General features: G+C 39.3%; 1 protein-coding gene and 1 pseudogene across 1 annotated transcript; both read left to right on the top strand.

Annotated features, from left to right (window-relative positions):
* Positions 1 to 456: 456 nt before the first annotated feature.
* Positions 457 to 4307, top strand: LOC139288107 (potassium voltage-gated channel subfamily V member 2-like). Its single transcript, XM_070909363.1, has 2 exons — positions 457 to 1704; positions 3620 to 4307. The coding sequence occupies exons 1-2, from the start codon at positions 457 to 459 to the stop codon at positions 3908 to 3910; spliced, it is 1539 nt and encodes a 512-aa protein (XP_070765464.1). The 3' UTR covers positions 3911 to 4307.
* A 5101-nt stretch (positions 4308 to 9408) lies between these two features.
* LOC139287551 (N-acetyllactosaminide beta-1,3-N-acetylglucosaminyltransferase 3 pseudogene) lies at positions 9409 to 15069 on the top strand (annotated as a pseudogene).
* The last annotated feature ends 1223 nt before the right edge of the window (positions 15070 to 16292 follow it).

Here is a 16292-nt window from a genome sequence, read left to right as displayed (position 1 = left end):
GTGTGAGGAAATGAAAGAAGACAAAAAACAGGTAATTTGAAGGGGAAAAAGAAGAAAACGGCCAACTCAACATAAGGCCTCAGTTGTCTCGTCACTTCAAAATCCTTAAATCAACTTTGTTTCCTAATACCGCCTCCCGCCTATATTTGCAACTGCTTAAGGAAACTTGGAAAGGCACCAATGAGATTAAATGGATGACATCCCGGCTGCTTGCCCTTGATCTAGAAGTCTGATAAATCAGATGTGCTCACAGTAGCAGTCAGAAAGGGGAATCTATTGTGGCACAAAAACAGGAAGAGCTGCTATTCACTGGGATATCAGTTCCTGCAGGACCAGACGCAATCCTTCTGATGATTCAGCAAGATACCATGTGTTGCTAGAATCATTTTCCTGGAGTGTTTCCTGTTATGCTTTTTTTTCTTTTTTGCTGGCTTCCTGCCTTGAACCACAGTTGCTATGGCTTCAGAGAATGTCCAACTGCAGAGATGTTTGCAAAACCGCCGCTTGACTGTCAACTGTCTATCAAAGGGTGTGGAGGACAACAAAACATTTCCATTTTCTCAGGAGAAAACTGTCAAAGCGTGGAGGTCTCTGGAGAATCTGGACAGTCCTGACATCAAAGCAGAGGAGAGACCTGAACTGCAAAAGAGCATCAACATTAATGTTGGGGGGAAAGTGTTTCACATCCCCAAACAGTGTGCCACTAGATATCCTCAAACCCGGATAGGCTCATTGGCCCTCTGCAGGGACCGAGCGAAACTCCTCGCGCTGTGTGACGACTACTCTGTACGCAAGAACGAGTTCTTCTTTGACCGTGACCCTGCCTTCTTCCACCACATCTGCCATTTCTACACAAGTGGAGTGCTGTGGATCATACAAGAAATGTGCCCCATCAACTTCGAGGAGGAGATCGCATACTGGGGCCTGAGCCTGAAGGACACCCAGCTCTGCTGCTGGATGGTGTTTGAGGAGAAGGTCGACGAGGTAAAGGACAACCTGAAGGTGGATAAGGAGCTGATGGCTGAGATTGAGGTGAAGTATGATGACGAGTGTTTCAAGGACATGATCTTTGGGAATATGCGGAAGATTTTGTGGAACGTCGTGGAGGATCCGTACTCTTCAACTCTGGCGAAGGCTTTCACTGTGCTCTCCAACCTTTTTGTGCTCTTCTCCATCGTCGCAATGACCCTCAACACTGTGGAGGAACTTCAAATGTACAAAATCAATGGCAAAACACACATGGAATGGGTGGAGATCATCACCATTGTGTTTTTCACCTTTGAATATTTAATTCGCCTTGTCACCACTCCTGACATCCTAATGTTTTTGAAGAGTGGACTCAACTTCGTGGACATGGTGGCAGTGATGCCTTATTTCGCACAGATCGTCTTTGAAGCCTTTACTGACGCTGAGGACATAAATGCACAGGAAGACCTCAGGGCCATGGCTCGGGTCAGCAAGCTCAGCCACGTCCTCAAAGTTGTCAAGCTGCTGCGGATCTTTCGGATTTTGAAGCTGGCTCGACACTCCACTGGCATGAGAGCATTTGGCTTCACTCTGCGGCAGTGTTACCAGCAGGCCTCTTGCATTTTGCTCTTCATTGCCATGGGAATCTTCACTTTCTCTGCTCTCCTGCATTCAGCCGAGAGAGAAACTGAGGGATCTCCTATCAGCAGTATCCCATATGCCTGGTGGTGGGCTGCAGTGAGTATCAGTAGCTGAATAACTCAATGTCATGCTCCAGCTTTATTATCCTAATCCACAAACATCTGCCCCTCACACGTCTTCTTCCTCTGCATACAGCTGCTTTAGAAGACAAAGATGTGATATAGTCAGCAATGCTACCACTAACTGGTTTTTATTCCAACCCAACACCACAGCAGATTGTTTGACTGGACTGAAATGTCTCTCCTTTTAGCTGCTATATTTAGACTATATAGAAATGGAACATTCATCAAGAGCACCTAAAGTTTAACCTTAAATAAACATACTATTTATGATACTATTGATACTATATGTTATTAACTGTCTGTGCTTAAAACAAAAACTTAATAATGATAATGCTGAAAATAATGCTTTGAATAGTACCCTATAACAACGACAAAAACATGGTGTGTTTCTTTCTTCACACAGACTTGTGACTCATGCGTGGGTATATGAGAGCAGTGTGAGACAGCTACACTATTTGCAATCTGAGTGTAAACGGATAATTTCCTTTCTGAAACTGGCCTCAAGGCGTGTTAACCAGTGACTGCAGCACTGGTTAATTATTGTCCATAAGTCTAAGTTATTTAGTACAGGGGGTTTCTTGAATAGGGTTAAGCCTTATGAGCTTAATATCAAGATAAATTGCAGATTCATGAAACATTAACGTGAGAAATAATTACTTCCCCTTTCTTCCCATTTAACTATAATGTAGCTGTAAGCACATATAAGGACACTTTTATTGTTTATTAATGTGCATGTACATTTGTAAACAATAATAACGTCTCCTATAAGGACATTTTATATTATTACACCAGTGTTTTACTATGTTGTCATTCGTTCTGTTTATACTCCAGCACCAGCCTCTACTTATGGGTGCCCAGTTGAGGAGTTATTGTTGTTGAGAAATATAGTAATAAATAATTATATCTGCTTACAACTACATTACGGTGTGTTATAAACCATGTATTACATGTTTATAAACTGTTTAGAAATGCTTAATAGGTGGGGTTAAAATAACGTGTTTCCGAAATGATAAAAAGTCACAGTCTGAACTCTACTAAACTCACTTTCTCTGTACTTTGAAAGGCTGCCAATGTTTTTCCCTTTATGCTCTGTTCTTCTAAACAAGGTGTATGACGGTGACGGTGACCTGTTGTGTAGTCCTTTGAGGAAGTAATTTGGATAGTCAAATCCAGACCAGATATCCTAATACATTAGTCGTCATGCTTATTATTATTATATTATATATATATATATTATTATTATACCTCCCAAAATGATCTAGGCAAAAGGCAAAAAGAAATGGATGAGATAGATGTGCTTGTTTTCACACTGATTGTTTGGGACGCTCCTTCTCCTGTCATAGTGGTGCAATTTGTCATCAGGTCAAAATAAGGGCTATATCAGGAGCATGGAAATGTAATCACTAGTCTAAACTAGGACTTAACTCTCTATCCTCGCCTCTCTTGCTGTCTCATAGAGAAGGAAAAGCAACAACCAGATTGCATGTTTGTTACGTGTCATAACAGGTGGTAGTTTTACAAGTAAATCCTGCTTTTCATTGTGAAATGTGTGGATTAAAATCTGTTATTTGAAGCCACATGAATCACCCACCAGAATTTTAACCCAAAGTGATGACATTCTGTGTCTCAATAGCTCTTGGCAGATGTCCAACCTGAGGACAGGCCTGTCTCTGTCACTCTCTGAATACTGGGTTGGTGGGAGTGGCAGCTTGGTTTTACAGAATACAGTCTCAGAAAGTTCTCATCCTTGAATGTTTCACACAAACACAAACAGCTGTTGGACATTAACTTTAAGCTCATTCTTCCAATCATCATGAAGAATCATATTAAAGTGAACAAAAGGTTCATGAAACCTGAATAACATGGGACTGTTCACTTTTCTCTCTTAGGTCAGCATCTCCACGGTGGGCTACGGGGATGTGGTTCCTGTGACCATCCTGGGCCGCATTGTGGCCTTTGGCTGCATCTCATTTGGTATCATCCTCAACGGCATGCCGATCTCTTTCCTCTTTAACAAGTTCTCTGATTACTATGCCAAGCTAAAAGCCCAGGAGTACAACATTACCTCAGTGCAGCGGCGTTTACAGCTAAAGAGCCGCATCCGACACAAAATGGACATGTGTTTTCATCCCTCGGAGGAAGGCAATAGTACAGGAAGCCGCTGCGAGTGCCCACACTGAGTGAATCTTAAAATGACGTGATCATTTGTGGGGATGTCTTCAGTGTGAATGTGTTAGACGTGACAAAGATAATTGAGAGAAAGGTTTGGTTGCACTGATGATGATTTAAAGCCATTTTATTTGTATTTGCTGTTCAAATAACGTATGGTACTGTTAAAAGAAGGGTGAGTGTCAAGAATAGGGCCCCAAGTTTGTAATATGCGACTCAAGTTGCACGACTTGAACTTAAAACTTGTGGATTGTAAACGAGTGCCTGTAAATGAATAGAAATGCTAGAAACGAAGTGAATGTTTCCACACATAAACATACACTCATGTTTCCTATCAATACTGTCATGTATGTTTCTTGATCGCTTTCTATTGTACGAATAATTAAAACTGACTGATGACTTGCGTTAAACCACTGGTGGGTGTGTTGAACTGTAAACATGTCTGTCAATGTGTGAAGACTCTTCATTATTACACTGCAAAATCAGCAATACAGATACCAACAGACAAAAGGTTTCCTTCAAAATGAAAGTCAACATTTGAGAACAGTTTGACAGTGAAAAAAACATTCTGGTTAAAAGAAGATAACTTGAGTTTGTCACATGGTGGACGATGGTGAGGAACTTTTTTAACATGTTGGTTGTTTTTATCATTTATTGGGATTGGCTTGCCTCACTTGTCCTGTTATTTTTATTTATTCTTTTTAATATTTTGTCATATGTTTCTACATTAAGATAAATTAAACCTGAACACTGGATATCATTCATTGACATCTGACAGCTAGTTTGTCATGTGACTGTGGCAATTTACAAATTGTCAAAGTTCCAGTAAAGTAAAAGTAAAGTAAAAGTTCCACATTTTGGGAAAGATACTTATTTGCTTTCCAGCAAAGAGTTAGACAAGAAGATCGATAACACTCTCATATTAATCCGTTGAGTATGACGCTACAATAAGCAGCTGGTTAGCTTAGCCAGCTAGTTTCTTCCTGTATCCAGTCTTTGTGCTAAGCTAACCAGCTGCTGGCTGTAGCCTTATATTTACCAAACAGGTATGATGGTGGTATTTTCTCATTTAACTCTCCTCCACGGTAAGTTTTTTTTGCAAAAGGTCAAGATTTTGCTTTAGTTATTTTACAGTTAGGTACTAAACCTTCAATAATTAACTTTTTTTGCCCACACACAAAAAAGGTATTATTCAAACATCCAGCAGACACAGAACAACATTAGCCTTCATTTGGAGTTGTGTTTCTGGCTAACTGATAAGTACAATAACATAATAATATTCCCTCAAATTTCTGCCCTGGTGCAAATATTTGTCTCTTTAGCTGCTAAATTAGCTAGGTAGTTAATTAGCAAGTCGCTAACTTTGTCTTTCTGCCATTTGGTGCTGGGCAGGTGGCGTACAGTATGTGTAGGTTTGTTAGGGTTTTTTGCAGACAACTGCCTGGGTCTGAATATGATGCTGATGAGAGCGGTGACTTTAAACTAAAACAGTAAAGTTGCGGGTAATAAAACCAAAACAATGAGCTGAAAGACATGGCCCTTTCAGACACAACGCGGTTTGAGCTGCGCTTGCCGCTGGGTTCACAATGCGGCCCAGGGTGGTCACAGGAACCAAATAATGGGTTTCAGAGCGCAGTGGCACCGTTGTCGTGTTGAGTGACGCCTTTTACATTACACACAGTCATTGATTCATTGTTAATATACAAATATTGAATAATAGCTTTAAGGAACCTATTGTTTTGCTCATTTACTACCAAAGATTGACGTCAAACCTGTGACATCATGAAGCTGATAAAGCAGCTGGACCAGGATACATCTCCGTGTTTTTCTTAGTGCGGTGGAACTTCTGCGTGTTCTTAAACCATGACTCCATTGTAGTTCACTTTGTTGACCTAAGAATCCTTTTACCTCAGTGTACTATCTTATTATTATGAAGTAAACGGTCTCTTAGTCAATATTGAGTTATGATATAATTATCAATAGATGACTAATAGCAGACAACCTGTTTTTGTTAAACTTTGTTTGCCCTCCTGGATTACATTACTGAGTTTACCACTGTGATGTTGCCTGATATATCATTTTCGTTTCTGGATCAGCCCATTTTGCATGCGATCAGATATTTGATATAAATGTTATGTGAACTGACAGTGTTGGTATTTATGATACCAATAAAGCCTTTACTTCAAATGAACAGTCAGGGCGGGCCGTTCAGGCTGTGGCAGCATTTTGTCTCGGGTACCTCGTTCCAGTCTTCAACAAGCTTAAAGTGTGGCCCAGCTGGAATTAGCTCAAATTAAAGTGTATTAATCATTGTTTTTGTTGACTCTATATAGCTATATATAAAGAGCTTATATAAAGGTATACATTGAATAAATCAGTTTTATTTCCTCATAATGGCAAAGTGAAAATAATATCCAAGGCAAAGCGCTGCTGTAGATTGTTTCCTAGTTCACGTTTGTGAACAATGGTGACATCATTAGTTACAGTGGGTAGAGGAGAAAGAAGACACAAAATATTCTCCAAAATGCAAATCATCATTTCATTAATCAGCTGTAAATGGTCCTCAATGAAATCAGTTATCTTGGTTTACTAAGTGCTCCAATATTTCTGGCATAAAATGAGTCTTGCTTGAATATTTACTGGTAACAAAACTAATATCTCAAGCTGAGATTGACAGTTCATTCTTGACCATGGAAAGTGTCGTTGAAATAAACAAAACTGTCTCACCATGAGGTCAAGAATGAACTTTCAATCTCAATGTTTAGGCCAACATGGACGAGAAGTCTACGTTTGATGATGGTGGTGGAGACCGCTGTCTAATACAGATCTCTAAAATCTTGCATAGGTGTTCAGTTGGGTTGAGATCAGGTGCCAGATTCACATTTTCATACTCTGTCTTGTAAATGCTGTACATTTGAACAACAATGTAAAGTAACAAGTCAGAATATCTTCCTTCACTGTCTTCAACAGGTTCTTGTTAACAAATATTTCTGGTTCTCCAGGTTCTATCCTCCCAGTTCATTTTAGCAATGTTTTTGTGTTTATGTCCTATAGCTCACCCAAAAATGCTAAAATGTGCAGGATGACATTAAATTTGATACCATGAATAATACACAAACAATGACCTGAGAACCTGCCCTGCTGCTTGACCCCAGATCACATCCATAAAAAGCAAGGACCAAGTCAAGTTCCTTATACATTCCATGTGGTAGACCTTGGCTCTGGGCCTTGTCACCACCCTGCTCGGCTCCCGCTGTCCCAGAGTGACACAACTGCATCTGGCGTCCTGAAGTCTGAAGTCCCCTCCTTCTCAGAAATGCTTGATATTGTGGTGTGAGGCATAGCTGGCTGTCTCATTCTAGATGATTACGTTTCATCAGTTTATATTTATTTCATCGGTTTATCTGTATTTCATTACAGTGAAATACAGTCCAAGTTTCAGTTTTTGTTTAGTTTAGCTTTTTTGCTCTTGCTTGCACTCTGCAACTTTCCTTTTCTGACTTTTTTTTTCAGATTTAAATGTTCTTAACTGGCATGCCGCAAAGCTTATGCGTGTGTTTGGTGGGGTGATAAAAAGAAAGCAAGATCACGCTGCCATGCACACTAACTGCAAACTGACCCATTGTCTTTTGTGATTTTCAAGTGTGGTTCTGCCACCAGGGTGTAAATTATGATCAGCGAACAGGACATTTATATAAAGCAAAAGCAAGAGAATATATGTATTCATGACCTCACTTTTTGAGAGCACTGAGGTGACAGAATAAACTATACTTTCATCTATATATTTGTCTGCTTACCTGTGCCCTGCTGTGACTTTTGTCCAGCAAAGGAGAGTAAGCACAGGTCCAAGGTGGGGCCATTTGGTCAGAACCAACTCATCAGGATTCAAAGGGGAACTCAAAATGTTATTCATAACTTGTTGTATTTTATTCAACATGAATTCTGCTTTTTAAGACAGAACAATATTTAAACTGGGAAACAATCTAAAGCTACTGTTACTGTAGTCCTTTTACTGAAGTATAATGTAATGTATATTTCCCCCTTTTGTGTTAATCAGACATGTTTCCCCTTCTGTGGTGTTAGACTGCTGCAATGTGGCTCAAGTTTTACCTTTGACCTCAGATTTATAGCAGAGATAAGATAACATATGCATTGCCTCCTGTTGAATGTGAGATGAATACTTGAAGTTGGTAATAATTGTAATGCTGGCATCAGACCAGGCACTCACACAGTTTTGTAGAGATAGATGCTAGAGATGTGATAAGGTGGACATGAAATATAATGTGAGAGATGTAACCTTGGAGTAAAACATAGCAGAATAAACTCATAGGTAATAATGTAAATTATTTCTGAGTAATAAACTTTATCATTTTTTTATTTACAGTTGAGCCATTATCTCTCTGTTAATGATCTAGTGATTTTCTCCTGAACTGAGAAGCACTTTGTAAAGCCTGTTTCATTAAGAGCTCTATAAATGACTTATTTATTGTCCTTCTGTTGTTTAACGATGCTGATTGAGATATCGTGATAATGACAGCTGCTCTGGTCACAAGTATTGCATATATCAAGTATAGATAGATAGACAGACAGACAGACGGACAGATAGACAGATAGATTGATAGATAGACAGATAGATGGACAGATAGATAGATAGATAGACAGATAGATAGATAGACAGATAGATAGATAGATAGACAGATAGATAGATAGATAGATGGACAGATAGACAGATAGATTGATAGATAGACAGATAGATGGATAGATAGATAGATAGATGGACAGATAGACAGATAGATTGATAGATAGATAGATAGATAGATAGACAGATAGATAGATAGATAGATAGATAGATAGATAGATAGATAGATTGATGACAGATAGACAGATAGATAGATAGATAGATAGATAGATAGACAGATAGATAGATAGATAGATAGATAGATAGATAGATAGATAGATAGATAGATGGACAGATAGATGGACAGATAGATAGATAGATAGATAGATTGATAGATAGACAGATAGATGGACAGATAGATAGATAGATAGATTGATAGATAGATAGATAGATAGATAGACAGATAGATAGATAGATAGATAGATAGATAGATAGATAGATAGATTGATGACAGATAGACAGATAGATAGATAGATAGATAGATAGATAGACAGATAGATAGATAGATAGATAGATAGATAGATAGATAGATAGATAGATGGACAGATAGATGGACAGATAGATAGATAGATAGATAGATTGATAGATAGACAGATAGATGGACAGATAGATAGATAGATAGATTGATAGATAGACAGATAGATGGACAGATAGATAGATAGATAGATAGATAGATAGACAGATAGATAGATAGGTGACGCTCTCCTGTGGGACTCCTGATTCAGCAGCAGAAACAGGCACCGCCCAGTAGGCTGCACAGCGGCGCAAAGCTCGGAGTCATGCTGCTGATTTATTAATAATCTTTGTAGCTACAGAGACAGACGAGAGGACCTATCTCCCTTTAACGGTACGTACACTTGGATATTTATACACAACCAACTTCATATGATCCTGTTTGTCCTCTATAGCTGCCCACTGTTGAGTTTCCGTTAACGCAACGTTAAGTAACGGGAGATATTTCAGACATCAGTACATTTTCACATTTGTATTTTCGTCGAGGCTTAATCGACACATTATCGCACCTAATTTGGATACATAATAACATACAAGCGTATAACACATCAACAATCGGGGCGGAGAAACAACGCGTCAGACACAAACAAAAAAAGTAGATTTGTTTCTATTAAACGCGTTTATTTGACTGTCCTCTCTTTCAGGGACTCATCTATAATACACATACATACTTTAGAGTTTACACAGCCCGCTACGCGAGTTAATATAAATGTCATCTGATCCTTCAAATTACGACTTCCTTGAGCACGCCAGCCAACACACACTGCAGGACGCTTCTGGGAATCTGTGACGTGCGCTGTTTTAATTGAACTTTAATTGCTACGTTCTTTCGTTGCTGTTGGCGATGTATTTTTGCACTCCATCGCTCATACTTGCTTTTCTTCTGCGGTTTTTTGGAGGTTATTCATGTTGGATTAGAAACTGAAAGTGAAGTCTTTACATGTCATTACTGACATAAAAATGTATCTCCAGGTCATTTAAAAATCAGAGAACAAAACTAGATAAACATGGTTTTCTGAAAAAAAGACTTTGACTTTAACTATAAAGCACATACTGTGGGCTAAGTGCTGATGAAAAAGCAGCTTTACAGTAGATTACCAAGAACTGACAGTAAATAAAATCAAAATAGGCTCTCATAGGAATCCAAATTTGAAGTGAATCTAACACAAAGTTTGGAGACTTGTTGTGGGATTTTCTTCACAAAAGCATCAAGTAAAGTTGGAGGCAGTAGAAAGATAAAGTTCATGTTTGTTGTATGGAAATTTTGAATGAAGAGGGACAAATATGAAGTGACTGTTTCCACTGTCTGTGGCCACTGATGCTTAGATCACTTAAAAAAACAATAGTATAAAACACTTCTGTATCTAACTGAGCCTGGCTTTAACCTGTAACCTGTACAGTAAAGATTTTTCATAGTACAAGGAGAAAACAATTGTAGCATTTTAATATTGTCGCTGAGTTAATTTTAATGACTTTAAATATTGTTTGTTAGTTGAACCGATAGTAAAGCATCATATTTTATAAATCACATGTTTTGTAACTATACCTGTCAGATACACAGGAGTAAAAAGTACAATATTTCCCTCTAAAAATGTAGTGGAGTAGAAGTTTAAGTAGGAGAAAAACTACTACTAGCAAAATACAAGTATCTCAAAACAGTACTTACAGTAGTATGTACTTCATTGCATTCCACGACTGCCTATTTGAAGTATAATAATGTTACGGATATATATAGGGGTGAAACAAACAACAGAAACACATTAACAAACCATCCTGTTAGGTGTCTTTTAGTCAGTGTCAACGAGAGTCTATTCGTGACCTTCTTCCTTCTAATCACCAGTTTCATTTTGGAAATATCATGGCGACTGACGGTAAAGCCTGAATTGCTCACGCATCATTTAGAAACACTGCAAATGTAAATAATGAGGTATGGGAAAATGTCATGTAGAGTGAATAAACTCACTTTAGGCACGTATTGACTGTTGACCTTGATGTGGTAGATTTGAAGGTTTCTTGCTATCAGTCAGTTGTTTGTTTTGCTGCATGATTTCCTCATGCTCAGTAACAGGGTGAGGCTAGTGGCTAGTGTCAAGTCCAGGCAGATAATTTTACTGTAATGTTTTTAATGCTGGCTCCGGAGCTTCACATGTTTATTTTTTTGATGACTTAATGTCTGCAATCCCCTATGTAACATATTCCACCCATTTTGACAGCATTTGATTTGTTGCCACCCCACACCCCATGTAATAGTACAGCATGAGAGGATTCTGCAGGCAGATGCCAAGACACCTCATGTCTGCTCTGAAGCTCAGTCTGCCCACTCCTGTTGGCAAAATGCGCGAAAGCTTTAATTTATAGGCATTCACCTTCTCTGTGCCTTATTAATTGCCAACTGAAAGAAGTTCTTCTGGACTAATGAGACAAGATTTTGACTATTTGGCATTAGTGTATTTTTCTTTGAAGCATTGTTTTCCAGAGAGGCCAGCTCAATACAATCTCCTCTCGACAGTTGATGCTAAAAGTCTGTGCTTCCAGTAGCAAATTTAACCCTGTAAAGCCTGAACCATGAAATAATTGCCAGAAAATTCAAATTTTTTGAAACTGGAGTGTTTATTGAACCTTCTGACAAATAAAAAAAAAAAAAATTAAATATCAATTTGCATATATGAGTTTTAATTTGTATCATTTTTGTACAAAAACATATAAAATACAACATTTTTAACCCATTAAACTTTGAGTTTCAATGCCATCCTTTCTCACATCAGGGGGCACATTAGAGGTTGGCCTTTTGTGTGTGTGTGTGTGTGTGTGTGGGGGGGGGGGGGGGTTCCTCCTGCTTCTGGAGAGGATAGTGGTCTGCCACACTTGATTTTGCCCTTTCCTGCACTTGTGAGAGAGGTGCTAACAGCAGCTTGAAACCTTCGCAGGGGCATGGATTTCTGCCTGGGCTTCAATTTCTTCTGGTGCACTGCATGTGTCTGATTGTGTACATCAGGTTTTTCAGGAAAACACACTGATGATGTAGAGGTCTCAAAAACTCAGCTCGTATTTCAGGGGCAGCTTCCTTCCTATTGTAGATACAAAATCAAGTATAACTCCACCGTCTATATGTCTGAATGTTGGATAAATTTAAAACCACCTCCAGATTAGCTGTTGTATCGCCAGTAAATTCATTCATTTGTTGGTTTAAATGAAGCTCCAGTCATCTGCAGAATGCCATCTGAGCATGGCATAATGCTCATTTAAGAAACCATTTTGACTTCAGGAAGATCTGCAGACTACCAAAGGACTCCGGTGTGTGCTAACGGTGCTGGCGGTGTTGCTTTCTAAAGTTAACTGTGGAGTAGGGACATTTGATAGGAGTGTCAGGAGATACCACTCGTGTTGATTCTGCCAACATACTTGAGCTTGAACAAGCGGATCAGGCACACTAAAGTGGCACAGCAGCAACAGCTTTGCTCAGAAAACCACATCACAACACCACAAATTGATGGTGTACTGCCACATTCCTTCCAGCAAACTAGATAGATAAGATCCTTGCTATTATAAATCGTTTTACTGGTACACACATTCCTTTCAGTCCACATGTATCTAATGTGGCACAGAATACATGATCCTAATCTGAAATGTGGTCCCTCAAAGAAAAGGCTTTAGCAGCACCAATCATGAGAAAAGGTTTGCCACTGTTCAGCTGTCCAATGGAACCTTTTCTGTTCTTTAAGTCATCAATGCGGCCGAGCAGTCAGCCAGATATAAATGGGCACTGAAGCAGGAAGTGGCTAAGCTTTTTTTTTATTACATACTGTATTGAGGAGCAGCTTTCACTTGAATGAAGGGGCGGACATGTTTGTTTACCTCATCCACATTAGGTTTTTGAGTGTTATCCCTACTGCAACAAATGTTATGCATATACACTTAGCACAGTGTTTTCACGTGTGTTAAATCCAAGCATTTTAAAGTGTCCACCATAACTGCAGTTCACAGACTGTAAACACAAACACAGTGTAGTTAAAGTTAAAGTTAAAGACCAGGAGAACAAACACCAACAACCCTTGATATTACATATATTATATTTGGCCCACCCACTCCTGAGAAAAATATCTGGGTCTGTTTTGCACGGTATTATATGTTTCTTCACCAGCTGCTTGTTTACTATGAGATTGTGGTTCCCCACATTTATTCCTGTAAGATTGATGTGGTGTGACAGTGACTGCAATGCATGCTGGTCTGATAGCCTTACTGACATGTTTGATAAAAAGCTGTCTTTTGTTTTGTCACTGCAGAGTTTCAAGTATGAGAAACATCAGAGCAAAAACATTCTTGCTGGCGGGAGCTCTTGGTCTGTTGGTCCTCCATCTCTGTAAAGATTTTATTGATCCCAAAACCATCAGCCTTGACCTAAATGTGAGAGAGGGTGACAGTCAAATAAGGCAACCCTCCACAAAGAACTCCTACATATACTCCTGGCCAGGATGTCAACAAAATGTATCTGCTGCCAACATCACAGGCTTCAGCTCTCTTCCTGGTGGCATAAAAGACTTTCTTTACTATCGACACTGTCGCCATTTCCCCATGCTACTGGACCTTCCTGACAAATGTGGAGGAGCTGATAAATCAGGAGAAGTCTTCCTCCTGCTGGTCATTAAAAGCTCCCCTGGGAACTACGACCGCCGAGAGGTTCTGCGCAAAACCTGGGCTAAAGAGAGGTTACACAATGGCATGTGGATCCGAAGGATCTTCATCTCGGGAACGATGAATGCTGGTTTTGAGAAAAAGAGACTGAACAAACTACTCGAGCTGGAGCAACAAGAGTACAGTGACATCCTCCAGTGGGACTTTAGTGATACTTTCTACAACCTCACCTTGAAGCAGATACTCTTCTTAGAATGGATGGAAAGAAACTGTCCGAACGCTCGCTTCCTGCTGAATGGTGATGACGACGTCTTTGCCAACACAGACAACATGGTCGAGTATCTCCAAAGCCTCAAGGACAATGATGGAAGCAAGCACCTCTTTACTGGTCATCTGATCCAGAATGTGGGGCCCATTAGATCATCTGGGAGCAAGTATTTTATCCCAGTTCAGGTTCAGGAGTCAAACTCATATCCCCCCTACTGTGGTGGTGGGGGGTTCCTCCTGTCTGGTTATACAGCTTTGGTCATATACAATATGTCCCAGTCCATTACTATTCTTCCCATTGATGATGTTTACATGGGGATGTGTCTGGCCAAAGCAGGACTTGGTCCTGTTTCCCATATGGGTGTGAAGACGGCAGGACTGCACATTCCTTCCAGCAAACTAGATGGATATGATCCTTGCTATTATAAAGAAGTTTTACTGGTACACAGATTCCTTCCAACTGACATGTATCTAATGTGGCACAGAATACATGATCCTAATCTGAAATGTGGTCCCTCAAAGAAAAGGCTTTAGCAGCACCAATCATGAGAAAAGGTTTTAACTACCACTGTTCAGCTGTTCAATGGAACTTTTTCTATTCTTTAAGTCATCAATGCGGCCGAGCAGTCAGCCAGATGTAAATGGGCACAGAAGCAGGAAGTGATAGATACATACTGTATTGATGAGCAGCTTTCACTGGAATGTTTGTTTACCTCATCTATTGTTGTGTTGACTAAAAATGTAGTTGCAAAATTTGCAAAAGTTTGATCAATTCAGATTTAGCTTGTTTTCTGTATATAGGAGGTCACATACCCTGCTGTAATATCAGAATAACTGAGCACAGGCTGGCTGATTAGACCTCCACTCAGATAGACAAGTATGTGAGGTCATGAAACACCAATGACTGTACTAATCATTTCAAGTGTAGGCCGTCACCCTGACTGAAAAGAGTCAGGACAATGCAGAAGAGGGCTAATCAGCCAAAGTATAAATACCACTGTGGACTACCATCTGCATTTCCTTTAATGATGACTTTATGTGGGAGTGTGTTTTGTGTATTATATATTTATATAAAAGAGTGCTGCAGGAATGAGTCTCAAAACCTTGAAATTAGTTTTTTCACTTTCGGTTCCCTCGTCTCAAAGTCAATGGGATTCTTGAAGGGGTTTTTGGGTGCCTGAAGTATGTCTGTGAGATTTTCACGTTTTGTTTCGGGGACGTTAAACGTCATCACACCGAACCCAGAAACTCATCTACTCACTACAGCCTTGTTGTGTTAGCCATGACCACAAGCTAGATCAGGTCACGCTAAGAGGAAAGGCTTTGGTTGAAGAGGTAAGTGTGCGAGTTGGAAGCTTAGTGGTGGTGACATTGAAGTTTGTTTATAGCCTAATGTTAGCTTTTTACTTGCATTTATGCTTCAAAAATCATAAAAGTGCTGTTCGTTTGGGAAGATTACATTATTATTTGCCACAGAGCTTATTTTCTACAATAATCCAAAATCCAATGGAAACATCTCATTGGCTTTTGGTCGAGGGAACCAGGGCGATGCTAACTTCCGGGCTGGCCGACCAAAATACGTCATCTGCAGCACTCCATGTCAGCTTAGCAGCGTGATTGTGTTGTGACTAGGGCAGGGTATTGATCCACGATACATTCTGACTGCCAACTGAATCATGTCCATTGCACATAATTGTCCCAAAAACAGTCAACTACCAAAAGTTAGTACCAAATGCTTCTTAGTCATGTTTGCTTATTAATTCATTAGATATTTTCTGTTTTAAATCATTATTTATATTTATATAAAAGTATGATTTGTGAAAGCATTTATACTGTGTTTAGGTAAACTTCTTGTACACAGGTATTGAAACCTTTTGAACAATACCCAGCTCTATGTGTGACTGGTTCAGGGCTATAAGGTTATAGACTGTGGTGTCCACAGTCTATAACCTTATAAAAACAAAAATATTGTTCATATGTAATTCCTCAGGGTTTCTTAAGTCTAATGATGTAATGTTGCTTAATCTTCTGCTTAAGTTTGTAAGTTCACAGTTTTCTAGTATAGCATGTATGTTTGAGTTTGAACAATATGTTCAGAAAGAGATGAATGCATGTGTTTGTGCCTTACATCAGTGCTTCTCAACCAGAAACCAAAGTTTTGGTTTTGGAGGACTTAAGTGTTTATACTCAGATTTATAAAACAACAGCCATAATCAGATGTCAGTAATAACCATTACAAGGGATCTCCAGTAAGACTTTTTACGTACGAAGACTGTATGCTTTTAAGTTGAAAAAAGTTGATA

Source organism: Enoplosus armatus, chromosome 7 (assembly GCF_043641665.1).
Source record: "Enoplosus armatus isolate fEnoArm2 chromosome 7, fEnoArm2.hap1, whole genome shotgun sequence".
In the NCBI taxonomy this organism is placed as follows: Eukaryota; Metazoa; Chordata; class Actinopteri; order Centrarchiformes; family Enoplosidae; genus Enoplosus; species Enoplosus armatus.
This window is presented reverse-complemented; position numbering and strand designations above follow the sequence as displayed.

What these genes read in the sequence shown, in the direction of transcription:
- LOC139288107 (XM_070909363.1), top strand. Translation starts at nt 457, where the DNA reads ATGGCTTCAGAGAATGTCCAACTGCAGAGATGTTTGCAAAACCGCCGC. An exon ending in ATGCCTGGTGGTGGGCTGCA is followed by an intron (nt 1,705 to 3,619) that starts GTGAGTATCAGT and finishes TTTCTCTCTTAG; the next exon opens with GTCAGCATCTCCACGGTGGG.